Here is a 14,242-nt window from a genome sequence, read left to right as displayed (position 1 = left end):
TTAAAAATAAAACAAGCTACCTTAGAGACTCATCATTTTGAAAAAGTTAACAAGTGCTGGGTTATAGTCTTATTACAATATTATAAGGCTGTATAAGATTTTTATTTAAAGAGAAAATAACCACCAAAAGGAAAAGGCATCTTTCTTTTTTTTTTTCTTTTTTTGAGACGGAGTCTCGCTCTGTCGCCCAGGCTGGAGTGCAGTGGCCGGATCTCAGCGCACTGCAAGCTCTGCCCCCGGGTTTATGCCATTCTCCTGCCTCAGCCTCCTGAGTAGCTGGGACTACAGGCGCCCGCCACCTCGCCCAGCTAGGTTTTTGTATTTTTTTTTTTAGTAGAGACGGGGTTTCACCTTGTTAGCCAGGATGGTCTCGATCTCCTGACCTCGTGATCCGCCCGTCTCGGCCTCCCAAAGTGCTGGGATTACAGGCTTGAGCCACCGCGCCCGGCCGGAAAAGGCATCTTTCTTCTAAGATACCTTCCTTTATATTGGCTTTCGGGTAAAATCTATAAACAACTTGAGCAATCCAGATATTGCTGCAGAGGCTTCAGTACTTGAGGGGACATAAAAACGTTGGTAGATGAGAAAAGTCTCCAAAAGGATATAAATTCCTAGAAGGAAAACAGAATGGGAAGCAGAGATACCAAATGTACTAAGAATGTCCTAATAAGATAGATAATTTAACAAGTAGAAAAGTACCTTTGAGACGGGGATATAAAATAAAGCCAAGATCCTTCCTTATTGTGTATTGACTTTGGTTCTATACTCAAAATCTTTTTTATTTCACTGGAGTAACCATGTTAAGATGGCAGGATGAAGGTATTCAGAATTGCTTCATTTATAGAGAAATAATATAAAGCCAATCAACCAACCAACCAAACTTCCAAACGTCTAGGGATAAAGAATTACTGAGGATAAGAAATTACTATGGTGGGAGGATCACCCAGGTTGACAGCTGGCATAGAAAATCAAGAGGCTAGGCAAGGCGTGGTGGCTCATGCCTGTAATCCCAGCACTTTGGGAGGCTGAGGTGGGCGGATCATCAGGTCAGGAGTTCAAGATCAGCCTGACCAACATGGTGAAACCCCATCTCTACTAAAAAATACAAAAATGAGCTGGGCGTGGTGGCACATGCCTGTAATCCCAGCTACTCAGGAGGCTGAGGCAGGAGAATCACTTGAACCCAGGAGGTGGAGGTTGCAGTGAGCCAAGATCGCACCACTGCACTCCAGCCTGAGCGACAGAGACTCCATCTCAAAAAAAAAGAAAAAAGAAAATCTAGAGGCTAGATTTAGAACCAAGTGGAAGATGTTGCCACACTTGGGTCACATAAAGTTAACTCAGATGAGGACTTGGAAAGGAAAACTAAGCTCAGATGCTGATGTGACCACAGAGGCCTGGTCATCTTTTAGGTTTTACATTTTATAGTTAGCAAGCTAACTCACGCTTTAAGACAAAAACGCTTGTTCTAAGACTGTGTTTTCTGAAAGGAAGTGAAGGGAACAAGAGGAAGAAAGAAAAAGGAGAGCAAAGCGGGGCAGGAGAAATGGAAAAGAGGTGGTGGGGAGTGGGAGGAAGCAAGCCACTGTGCCACTCATGGGCACAAACACTTCTTAGTTTTGAGTGTGTCTTTTTTTTTTTTTTTTTTGAGACGGAGTCTTGCTCTTTCGCCCAGGCTGGAGTGCAGTGGCCGGATCTCAGCTCACTGCAAGCTCCGCCTCCCGGGTTTACGCCATTCTTCCGCCTCAGCCTCCCGAGTAGCTGGGACTACAGGCGCCCGCCACCTCGCCCGGCTAGTTTTTTGTATTTTTTTTAGTAGAGACGGGGTTTCACCATGTTAGCCAGGATGGTCTCGATCTCCTGACCTCGTGATCCGCCCGTCTCGGCCTCCCAAAGTGCTGGGATTACAGGCTTGAGCCACCGCGCCCGGCCTTGAGTGTGTCTTTATTTCCACATCATGGTGCCTAATAACTCTTACAGCACAGGAAAACTCAACACAAGGGTAATTTTAGGGTACTGACCCTAAAATTATGACAGCTTGTCAACATTAATATTTATCATACTTCCACTGCCACATGATATAGTATATATTATTCGTACAGGAAAATTCCATATAACACACAAGCTTAAAATTATAACAACTTATCAATTAAGATTTACTTAACTGGCTTAAGTCAGTATTTCTTTAATTTGGCTAAGAATATAAATCATCGCAGGGCGCAGTGGCTCACGCCTGTAATCCCAGCACTTTTGGGAGGCCGAGGCGGGCGGATCACAAGGTCAGAAGACTGAGACCATCCTGGCTAACACAGTGAAACTCCATCTCAACTAAAAATACAAAAAATTAGCCGGGTGTGGTGGCGGGCGCCTGTAGTCCCAGCTACTCGGGAGGCTAAGGCAGAAGAATGGCGTGAACCCACGAGGCGGAGCTTGCAGTGAGCCGAGATTTGCGCAACTGCACTCCAGTCTGGGCGCCTCTCAAAAAAAAAAAAAAACAGAATATAAATCATCAGGGCCAGGCGCAGTGGCTGACGCCTAGAATCCCAGCACTTTGGGAGGCCGAGGCAGGTGGATTGCCTGAGGTTAGGAGTCTGAGACCAGTCTGGCCAACATGGTGAAACCCCGTTCTCTACTAAAAATACAAAAAAATTAGCTGGGCGTGGTGGCGTGCGCCTGTAATCCCAGCTACTCAGGAGGCTGAGGCAGGGGAATTGCTTGAACCAGGGAGGTGGAGGTTGCAGTGAGTCAAGACGGAGCCACTGGATTCCAGCCTGGGTGACAGAGCAAGACTCGGTCTCAAAAAAAAAAAAAATATATATATATATATATATTATATATATAAATCATCTGGAGCAATTGTTAAAAATACAGTTTCCTAGTCCTGGAAATAGAGGGATTTAACAACCTATTTTGACAAAGGTCCTGGTTGATTATTAACAAACTACATAAGTTTGGCAAATACAGTTTAAATATATAATGATATTCAAAAACTATATTTACTCTGTTACATGAAAACACCAAATGTTATTGTTACCTAACATAACAAAAAAATTTGGATTCACAAATGTCCTTGCCATTCTCAGTGTCGTCTCTGCTATTGCTCGAGTTTCCTCTTCTCCTTCACCTTGCCACTGAGGGTCACCATCATTCTTGCTTTTTATCTGTAGTCCCTTTGGAAGCCTTTACCAATTGAGATAAGGTCCCATTCTAAGAACATACAGAGTCTCCATTTTTCCACGTGGTTCCAGGGCATGACTGCCAGCCAGCAACCAGTTAGGGCACATTATATAGCACAGTTGCCAATGTCTTTAAAACATACCTTCTGAAGTCATTACTCCACATATAAACACCGAGTCACTGCTGAATGCACAGAACTTTTCCTCTATGAAAGCACCTGAAGTCAGCATGCGTGATTTTTTTTTTAAACAACAGCTCCACACATTCTTCCCCATATAGTTATCAACCATTCTAAAGCAAGTTTGGATTTCCTCTCGCCTCTCTCTTGAACTAATACAACCACATCAGACAGAATTCTCTCTTTGTTTTATGCACAGCTTTAAAAACTATTCTTTATAACTACCTTCCTATTTCTAGTTCAAGGATCTATGCTATGAAATCCAGGTAAACTGGTAAAGTTAAAGTTCTGACTGTTATATTGTATAATTTTGTTACCATGGACTAATCCATTAAGCATTTACTGAGTACCAAATCAGAACTAACTTAACACTTTAGGTTAAAACATTATCAAGAAATGAACATAGTTCCTGCCAATATTAAAGTTCATATGAATTTCATCTCTTTTTAAAAACTGCCCCGCCAAAATTGGGGCAGGGCACAGTGGCTTATACTTGTAATCCTAACACTTTGGGAGAATGAGGCAGGGGGATCACTTGCAGACAAGAGTTTGAGACCAGCCTGGGCCACCCAGTGAGACGCAGTCTCTACCAAAAAAATTTTTTTAAAAATTGGTGTATATTTTTCATTATTTCTTCAAACTGGGGTACAATTCATGTCTCTGCTTTTGAGCGGCTCTTAGAACTCAGCTACAGAAACACCCAGGCTTATTATGCCAAGGTATTTTCTGATCACCTGCAATACAATGGGGGGAATGGGGTTTAAAACACTTTTTCCACAGAAGAGTAATGACCCAAAAAGAGTCATCTGAATTTAAAGCCAACACACAAAACCTGTTGACACGTGTTATACTTTAGTGCTTACACACACAAAAAAAAAAAATTAGAAGAAAGACATTCTATTGAGCTAACTAACTGCCACAGCCAATGACAACTTCAGGGTTTTGGATCTCCTTCCCAATTAAAAGTATTAGTTTATCCTATAAAATCTGCAGATATAATGAATACAAGACAGAAACTGAAGTTTTGCTTTGAGAATATACATAAAGGACTAGTGGATGATCTATGCTACATGGTCAAGAAACTCCTTTTGGGCCTTGTAGAATCATCTAGCTTATAGCTACCTGCACCTTGGCCATCCATTTTGCCAATATAAATAAAGGTCCTTTCAAGAGTTGAGTGAGCGCACTGTTCAACTAGATTACAATCTAATTTTCTGCTGCTGCAGTGAACAGTTAATAAGTGTTCAATTATAAGTGAAATTAACTTACAATTGTGAATTACTTCATATTAAATTATTTTCCCTCTCAATTCCATTCTCCTATAATGCTGAAGTTAGATTTGTCACTGGCTTCTAAAGAGCAGCATCTACATGTAATTTAGGAAGTCCTAAAAAGCAATTATGTTTTACATTTAAACATGGTTCTTGTACAAAAATTTATGTGTATGATGACATCTTGGGAATTCACAAAACTTGAAATAGTATTAATATAATTTAGCTATACTGAAAAATAATTCCAAAGAAATCAGAAAGCAGTTCACAAAAGGGCTTGCACTCCTGTGAGAATCTAATGATGTAGCTGATCTGACAGGAAGTGGAGTTCAGGTGGTAATGCCTGCTGGCCCACTGCTCACGTTCTGCTCTGTGGCTCAGTTCCAAACAGGTCATAGACGAGTACTAGTCTGGTCCCATCTGTGGCCCAGGGGTTGGGGAACCCTGGTCTAGAGGACACATGCAGGTAACGTGGGGCAAAGCAAGACAGCAAACAGAGCATTCAGAAAGGAACATGTTAAGAGGAATAGAAAAGGAGATATAGCAAGTTGTTGTGTAGATATAATCCCCCAAACCAAAATGATGTAAATCACTCTTGAATTCCCTAATTCAAAAATGTAAAACATTGAGGGGTGAGAGAGGACACACAGTATCATCACCTGGACAATTACATGTAACTGTAGCACACTGGAGTTGATAATATGTTTCACATATATACAGAGAGGCATTCAAAACACTTAACAACTGGTATGGCATAGGCACCAATCCTTCAGAATGGACACTAGTCAGCATGCTACACTTGACTGCACCTGCTGAATGCCAGCCCTGCCTCTAGGACTTGACCCACATGACCTGAAGAAATCTTGTACTTTTGTATTGAAGATTCTTATCTGCCTGCCATTTTTCACTTTGAAATGTCTGGGTGTATGGGTGGGAACAGAGGTAGATATAGTATTTATGCAAAGATTAAGGGCTAATGAGGAGAGATAAATCCTTAAAATATTCCACAAAAGCCAATATGAAAATAAGAGCGACAACTGCCTTGGGCTATGTACCAAAAGCCTGGAAACTTAATGAAGGCATAAACACAACTCACATGAAACAGACCATGAAATCATTTGCAGGTGGTGGGTATTTAATTTTCAAACTATGTATCAGGTATGCCAGAGTGTAAACAACAAATTTTGAGTATTTACTTTCCGGGGGGGTGGGGGTTGGGGAGCAAACCAACCAGAGGCAAGGTTATGGAAAACTGGGTTGTCTTGCCCTTGTGGGGAGATGAGAATACCATACTAGGGACTACTGGCTGATAATAATAATATATGTTATTACTTGTTATATATCATTATATATATATTTGTTATTGATAATATAATGCCATTTATATATTATATATAATATATATAATAATACATAATTTTTTTTTTGGAGACAGGGTCTTGTTCTGTCACCTAGGCTGCAGTGCAACGCAGTGGCACAATCATGGCTCACTGCAGCCTCAATCTCCTGAGCTCAAGCAATTCTCCCACCTCAGCCTCCCAAGTAGATGGGACCACAGGCATGTGTCACCACGTCCAGCTAAGTTTTAAATTTTGTGGAGACAAGTCCCCACTCTGTTGCTCAGGCCAATCTCAAACTTCTGGGCTCAAGCAATGCTCCTGCCTCAGCCTCCCAGTGTTGGGATTACAGGCATGAGTCACTGTGCACAGTCTGATAATGATTTTAAGGATGCCTAATTTACAATAAGAACTCCATGTTTATCTTATTGTATTTAGGTAAAGGATCCAAACTTAACAGAAATTAAATCAAAGAAAAATGATTCCAAGTTTTCCACAACAACCAGCATGGAGATGCAACTCAGTCAGGATTCTTCATACTGGTATGTAGGACTGTACCAAAAGGAAGCAAAGTCACTTTACAGAATAAAAAGAACAAACTAAGAATAGTAATAAAATGTGACAACAGTAGTCTGAGGCTCTCCTAGGTGCAAGATCAGAGCATTTCTGAGCTGTTAAGACAGTAAAATTTGGCTTGATATCTATACAAAATAAATTTACCTACTGCTTGATACGTTATAACAACTTCAAGCATCAAACTAGCAGTGTCAGTGGGAATAAAAGTAACCCTATATTATATGCATAGCTGTAGCAGAGTTAAGTAGAGACTCTGGAACCCAGAGGGACACTAGCTGAGTCCAAACACCTGCCCCTACCCCTGCCCCTTACTAAGCTGAACGTCCTTGAGCATGCTACTTTATTTCTCTGGGTTTCAATTAATTTGTTTTGAGGACATTTGGGGGTTTATTAGTTGATGCAATATGCAATTACTTGTGCCAAAATTCTCCCAATTCAGTATCTATAGTTCCATATAAAGCCTTCACTTTACCTATTATTATCAATGGTAAAGAGGTGGGGGAGAGACTCTTAGGTGTACTTTATCATTTCTTGAAGGTGGATGCATGCTGACTCAGATGTCAAGTAAAAAATCCAACAAGCTTTCAAGGTAAGACTTTCTTTGTGTATTATTCTGGGTCCATGGCCTTTAGCCACTGGAAAGATCAGGATAGGAAGAACTTCTAGGGACCCCAGAGCTTGACCTAGGAAGCAAGAGATGTGATCTGATGAAAACCAGGTAAGATCAGCGATATGCTACAATGAGATGTGACAATGGATTATTATGATACTACCAAAGGTTTTTAAATTTCCTTGTGAAGTTCCTTGTAGAAGAAAAGTTAAGCAGATAGCAAGGATACTATAACAAGAGATGCACTGCAGGTTGCCGTCCTTTTAACCTTTCACAATGCATTGAATAAAGGGCTCCTGAATTTGGTCAAGACTCCATGCTGTGGTTTTAGCTACAGGTTAAGAAATCCAGTGTGGACAGTAAGAGGTACTATTTTGCAAAAATGCAGCCTCCCATGATGTATAAAATTTGCTGTTAAAAGATGATTTTAATAACTATACAAATGGTATCATTACACTGAGCAGGAAGTAGATGACAGTGACCTAGCTTTATTAATGTTAGAAATAATGTACTTTACAACATCATTTTAGTCATAAGGCTGCTGCTTCACTTACCACTTCTGTTGATGTTTCTGCATGTTCAGAAGTAACATGTTCTTGAAGAGATGTCTCCGTATAGCCCATTTTTCCACAATAGGGACAAGTAAAAGACTGTGGCTGCTCTACAGAGAAAGCTTCCCCACCATAGTATAAATCTGAAAAATAAAGTAGAATTGCATTGAGGAATATTAGTCTTTAAACATATAAAAATGTAATAAAGAAAGTGTGGGCCAGGAGCAGTGGTTCACGCCTGTAATCCCAGCACGTTGGAAGGGCAAGGCAGGTGTATCACTTGAGGTCAGAAGTTCGAGACCAGCCTGGCCAACATGGTAAAACCTCGTGTCTACTAAAAATACAAAAATTAGCCAGGCATGGTGGCAGATGCCTGTAATCTCAGCTGGTCTGGAGGCTGAGCCAGGAGAATCGCTTGAACTTGGAAGGCGGAGGTTGCAGTGAGCCAAGATCGTGCCACTGCACTCCAAAAGAAAGTGTACCTAAAATATTCGACAATCTCATGTGGTCAAGGAATGCTTAGGTACCTGTTTACATTTGTAATATCCTTATTCCCATGAGGACTCCATGTTATTCCTCCAAAATTCCTTCCCCAGATAGCTACTATATATATAGCCTTAAGAGAGAACGAAGCAAACAATTCCATCCTCCTTCACTTATTTGAAACATTGGTCATTTTACATCTGGCTCTAATTTTATTGTAATTTATTTTTTCCTTATCTGTATACACTGTGGCAACACTGGTATCAACAGAAAAAATCAGGAGGGTCTACCAAGTAACAAGGACAAATGTGCTCAGAGGGAGAGACAGACAACCATGATCAATACAAGAACTGCCAGACGTAGTTAGCTGTCTATAGAACACGCTGCTCTCAGAGCATGGAGGACAATGCTAACTTAAGATACTACCAACAACATTAAAAAGGTTTTTTTTTTTTTTTTTTGAGATAGAGTCTCGCTCTGCCGCCCTGGCTGGAGTGCAGTGGCCGGATCTCAGCTCACTTCAGCTCACTGCAAGCTCCTCCTCCCGCGTTCAAGCCATTCTCCTGCCTCAGCCTCCCGAGTAGCTGGGACTACAGGCGCCCGCCACCACGCCCGGCTAGTTTTTTGTATTTTTTAGTAGAGACGGGGTTTCACCGTGTTAGCCAGGATAGTCTCGATCTCCTGACCTCGTGATCCACCCGTCTCGGCCTCCCCAAGTGCTGGGATTACAGGCTTGAGCCACCGCGCCCAGCCAAAAAGGTTTTTTTGAGACAAGGTCTTACTATGTCGCCCAGGCTGGAGCACAGTGGCATGATCACAGCTCACTGCAGACTCAGTATCTGGGCTCAAATGATCCTCCTGCTTCAGCCTCCAACATAACTGAACTACAAGTGTGTGCCATCATACCCGGTAATTAAAAAAAATTTTTTTCGGTAGAGATGGGGTCCCACCATGTTGCCTAGGCTGGTTTTGAACTCCCAGGCCTCCCACCTCCGCCTCCCAAAGTGCTGGGACTACAGGCATGAGCCACCACGCCTGGCCTGTCACAAAGTATTTCGCCCAACTGGTTTACTGGAAAACTAACCAGTAGTCTGTGGGAATAATTTGTTCACCTCATAAGTTTATCTCAAGGAATAAGTCTATTTTTTCCATTAGGTAATTGCTATGGTTTGAATATGGTTTGTCCCCGCCAAAGCTCATGCTGTGGCTTCGTCTCCAATGTGGTGGTGGTGAAAGGTGGTGTCTTTAGGAGATGATAAGGTTGTTAAGAGGTATTCATGCCTTTGTCAGGAGTGAATTCTCGCTCTCTCAGGATTGAATTAGTTCCCTTGAGAGTGAGTTATTTTAAAGAGAGGCTGTCTGTCACTTACAACTGTTTGGCCTCTTTACACATGCCCACTTCCCCTAGTCTACATTAAATGTGCTCAGAACACTCATGTAAGCCTACAGTTGGGCAAAATCACCTAAAATGAAGCCTATTTTATGAATTTATTGAAGACTGCACTGAAAATGAAAACAGCATGGTTGTATGTACTTAAAGTTCTGTTTCTACTGAACGTATATTGCTTTTGCACCACTATAAGATAAAAAAATCATAAGCTGAACCATCATAAACTGGGGACCATCTATTCTTAGGAATAAATTTAATGGAAGTGCAAAACTCATACTGTGATAACTGCAAAACTTTGTCAAAATAAATTAAAGGCCTACATAAATGGAAACATATCCCATGTTCATGGATCAGCAGATTTAGTATTATTAAGACGGCAGTACTCTCCAAGCTAATCTACAGATTCGACATAATTCCATTCAAAATCCTAGTTGGCTTCTTTGCAGAAACCGACAAGCTGAATCTAAAATACAGAAAGGAAAGAGACACAAAATACCCAAAATAATCTTGAAAAAGAACAAAGGTGGAAGACTTAGTCTTCTTGATTTCAAAGCTTACTATGAAGCTACAGAAATCAAGACAGTGTAGTACTGGCATAAAGACAGACATATAGCTTGGCACGGTGGCTCACGCCTGTAATCTTAGCACTTTGGGAGGCTGAGGCGGGCAGATCACGTTGAGCTCAGGAGTTTGATACCAGCCTGGGCAATGTGGCGAAACCCCATTTCCACAAAAAATTTAAAAAATCAGCAAGGCGTGGTGGCTTCCACTTGTGATCCCAATTACTTGGAAGGCTGAGGGTGGAGGACTGCCTGAGCCTGGGAAGCAGAGGATGCAGTGAGCCAAGATCACACCACTGCACTCCAGCCTGGGTGACAAAGTGAGACTGTGTCAAAATAAAACAAAAACACCAGGCATATAGATCAATGGAATAGATTGAGAGTCTAGAAATAAACCCTCATTTACAGTCAACCTATTTTTAACAAGAGTGCCAAGACAATGCATTGGATAAAGAATAGTCTTTCCAACAAAAGATATTGGGACAACTGAATATTCACATGCAAAAGAATAAAGTTGGCGCTTTACCTCATTCCATATATAAAAATTAATTCTAAATGGGTCATATATCTAAATATAAGAGCTAAAACTATAAAACTCTTAGAAGAACACATAGGTTTAAATCTTCGTGACTTTGAATTAGGCAGTGATTTTCTAGATACAGCACCAAATGCACAACAAATGAAAAAATACATAAATGGGACATTATCAGAATCAGAACTTTTGTGCTTCAAAGCACACCACCAAGAAAGTGAAAACACGCCGGGCGCGGTGGCTCAAGCCTGTAATCCCAGCACTTTGGGAGGCCGAGGCGGGCAGATCACGAGGTCAGGAGATCGAGACCATCCTGGCTAACACTGTGAAACCCCGTCTCTACTAAAAAATACAAAAAAAAAAAAACAAAACAAAAAACTAGCCGGGCGACGTGGCGGGCGCCTGTAGTCCCAGCTACTCGGAAGGCTGAGGCAGGAGAATGGCGTGAACCCGGGAGGCGGAGCTTGCAGTGAGCTGAGATCCGGCCACTGCACTCCAGCCTGGGTGGCAGAGGGAGACTCTGTCTCAAAAAAAAAAGAAAGTGAAAACACAACCCACAGAATGGGAGAAAATTTTTGCAAATCATCTATCAGATAAAAACACTTATCTATGGAATAAAAAACTATTACAATTCAGTAACAAAGACATATTATCCAATTAAAAAATGGGCAAAGGATCTAGGTATTTCTTCAGAGTAGATATACAAATGGCCCATAAGCACAAGAAAATATGCTCATAATTTATATTTCAGATAAATATAAATCAAAACCACCTGAGATACTACTTTACGCCTACTAGGATGGCTGAAATAAAAAGGACAAAAAGTGTGGGGCTAGGTAAGAAATTATAGTATGAAGCCAGGTGTGGTGGCTGATGTCTGTTATCTCAGCACCCGGGGAGGCCTGCAAGTGGATCACCTGAGATCAGGAGTTCAAGACCAGCCTGGCCAACATGGTGAAACCCTGTCTCTACCAAAAATACAAAAATTTTCTGGGCATGGTGGCAGGCACCTGTAATCCCAGCTACTCAGGAGGCTGAGGCAGGAGAATCGCTTGAACCCAGGAGGTGGAGGTTGCAGTAAGCCGAGATGGCGCCACTGCACTCCAGCCTAGGTGAGAAGAGTGAAACTCTGTCTCAAAAAATAAATAAATAGGCCGGGCGCGGTGGCTCAAGCCTGTAATCCCAGCACTTTGGGAGGCCGAGACGGGTGGATAGCGAGGTCAGGAGATCGAGACCAACCTAGCTAACATGGCGAAACCCCGTCTCTACTGAAAAATACAAAAAACTAGCCGGGCGAGTTGGCGGGCGCCTGTAGTCCCAGCTACTTGGGAGGCTGAGGCAGGAGAATGGCGTAAACCCAGGAGGCGGAGCTTGCAGTGAGCTGAGATCCGGCCACTGCACTCAAAAAATAAATAAATACATAAATACATAAATGAATAAATGAATAAAAATTATAGCATGAAACATTTATATATTTTCTTACAATGTCTTCTAATCAACTGTAGAAACAATCTTTTTTTTTTTTTTTTTTTTAAGATAGCGTCTTGCTTTATTGCCCAGGCTGGAGTGTAGTGGCACAATCAGGGTTCACTGCAGCCTTGACCACCTGGGCTCAAGTGATCCTCCCGTCTCAGCCTCCCATGTTGCTAGGACCACAGATGTATGTGTGCCACTAGATCCAGCTAATTTATTGTATTTTTGAGGGGTGGGTGCAGAGACAGAATTTTCGCCACCTTGCCCAGGCTCATCTCAAACTCCTGGACTCAAGTGATCTGCCCATCTAAGCCTCCCAAAGTGTTGGGATTACAGGTGTGAGCCACCACACCCAGCCAACAAGCTGCTTTCTGGTCATTACAAAAGTTATTACTGCCAGGCATGGTGGCTCACATCTGTAATCCCAGCACTTTGGGAGGCCAAGGCAGGTGGATAACTTGAGGTCAGGAGTTCAAGACCAGCCTGGCCAACATGGTGAAACTTCATCTCTACTAAAAATACAAAAAAATTAGCTGGGCACAGTGGCACACACCTGTAGTCTCAGCTACTCAAGAGGCTGAGGCACGAGAATTGCTTGAACCCAGGAGGCAGATGTTGCAGTGAGCTAAGATCTGGCCACTGTATTTCAGTCTGGGTGACAAAGTGAGACTCTGACTTTAAAAAAAAAAAAAAAGAAAAAAAAAGCTATTGTGTGTTAATAGCAAGAACAAAAGATAGACCATATTTCTTCTTTACTGAAGCACTCTTCTATTTCATACCTTGTCAGTGGTGTGTATTTCTGAATGGTTTTTTTAAACAAGTAAACTATGATTAAGACGAACAGACAGAATTACTTGGTATATGAAAGTAAGGCCGGGCGCAGTGGCTTATGCCTGTCATCCTAGCACTTTGGAGGCTGAGGCAGGTGGATCATCAGGTTAGGAGTTCAAGACCAGCGTGGCTAACATGGTGAAATCCCATCTCTATTAAAGATACAAAAAATTAGCCGGGCACGGTGGTGCACGCCTATAATCCCAGCTCCTCGGGAGGCTGAGGCAGGAGGATCGCTTGAACCTGGGAGGTGGACGTTGCAGTGCGCTGAGGTCGCACCACTGCACTCCAGCCTAGGCGACAGGGCAAGACTCCATCTCAAAAAAAAAAAAAAAAAGCCAGGCACGGTGGCTCACGCCTGTAATCCCAGCACTTTGGGAGGTTGAGGTGGATGGACTACCTAAGGCCAGAAGTTCAAGACCAGTCCGCTCAACATGGTGAAACTCTGTCTCTACTAAAATACAAAAAAATTAGCCAGGCGTGGTGGTGTGCGCCTGTAATCCCAGCTACTTGGGTGGCTGAGGCAGGGGAATTGCTTGAACCAGGGAGGTGGAGGTTGCAGTGAGCCAAGGTTGCGCCACTGTATTCCAGCCAGGGTGACAGAGTGAGACTCCATCTCCCAAAAAAAAAAAAGGTAAGATTTATTTCATGTTTAATGAATCTGGGGCCTCATGGTATGCTGCTGGGGAGTTTTAGAACACTTCGCCTTTACTTCTTCACATGTACATACAATTCCAAATGATGTAATTCATTAAATTTTTAATTACTTACCAAAATCTACCCTTGTTAATATGCACTGCATTGGGTGGTCAGTTGTATGCCTTGTTGTTGTTGCACCACTTTCATAACAAGATGCACAAAGATCGTAATCGTAGCAAATTAAACACTTATATCTGCGACCTCGAAAATTTCCTTTTAAACATGCATCACAGCTGACACCTATAAAAAAAGAAATATCTTTCGTTACCAGTTATAAAGTCCACTCGATTTCATTTTTATGAATGTTTCAGGTACTCATTTAACCCCACATGTCCTTTCCAAAATGACTAGAAATGACTTAGTAAAATGATACGGGAATTTTTAGCCATGTGCTGGATTCATTACTCTGATTTATATACTCCAGATGAAAATAATTTAAAATGACTGATACAGGCTGGGCGCAGTGGCTCATGCCTGTAATCCCAGCACTTTGGCAGGCCAAGGCGGGTGGATCACTTGGGGTCAGAATTCCAAGACCAGCCTTGGTCAACATGTTGAAACCCCGTCTCTACTA

The 14,242-nt window shown here is 42.1% G+C and overlaps 1 protein-coding gene across 2 annotated transcripts in view; it reads right to left on the bottom strand.

The window, feature by feature from the left end:
- The window catches only part of KCMF1 (potassium channel modulatory factor 1), an 85,795-nt gene that overhangs the window by 14,677 nt on the left and 56,876 nt on the right, over nucleotides 1-14,242 (bottom strand). For both annotated transcript variants that reach the window (XM_033175279.1, XM_033175278.1), the window contains exons 2-3: nucleotides 13,741-13,908; nucleotides 7,704-7,843 (exon numbers count right to left, since the gene is read on the bottom strand). In XM_033175279.1, the coding sequence (XP_033031170.1) occupies nucleotides 7,704-7,843; nucleotides 13,741-13,908 (308 nt within the window). The remainder of the gene's footprint in view (nucleotides 1-7,703; nucleotides 7,844-13,740; nucleotides 13,909-14,242) is intronic.

The sequence above is a fragment of the Trachypithecus francoisi genome, unplaced genomic scaffold (assembly GCF_009764315.1).
Source record: "Trachypithecus francoisi isolate TF-2019V2 unplaced genomic scaffold, Tfra_2.0 Lachesis_group17, whole genome shotgun sequence".
NCBI lineage: Eukaryota > Metazoa > Chordata > Mammalia > Primates > Cercopithecidae > Trachypithecus > Trachypithecus francoisi.
Note: the sequence above shows the minus strand (reverse complement) of the source record. Positions and strands in the feature narration are given on the sequence as shown.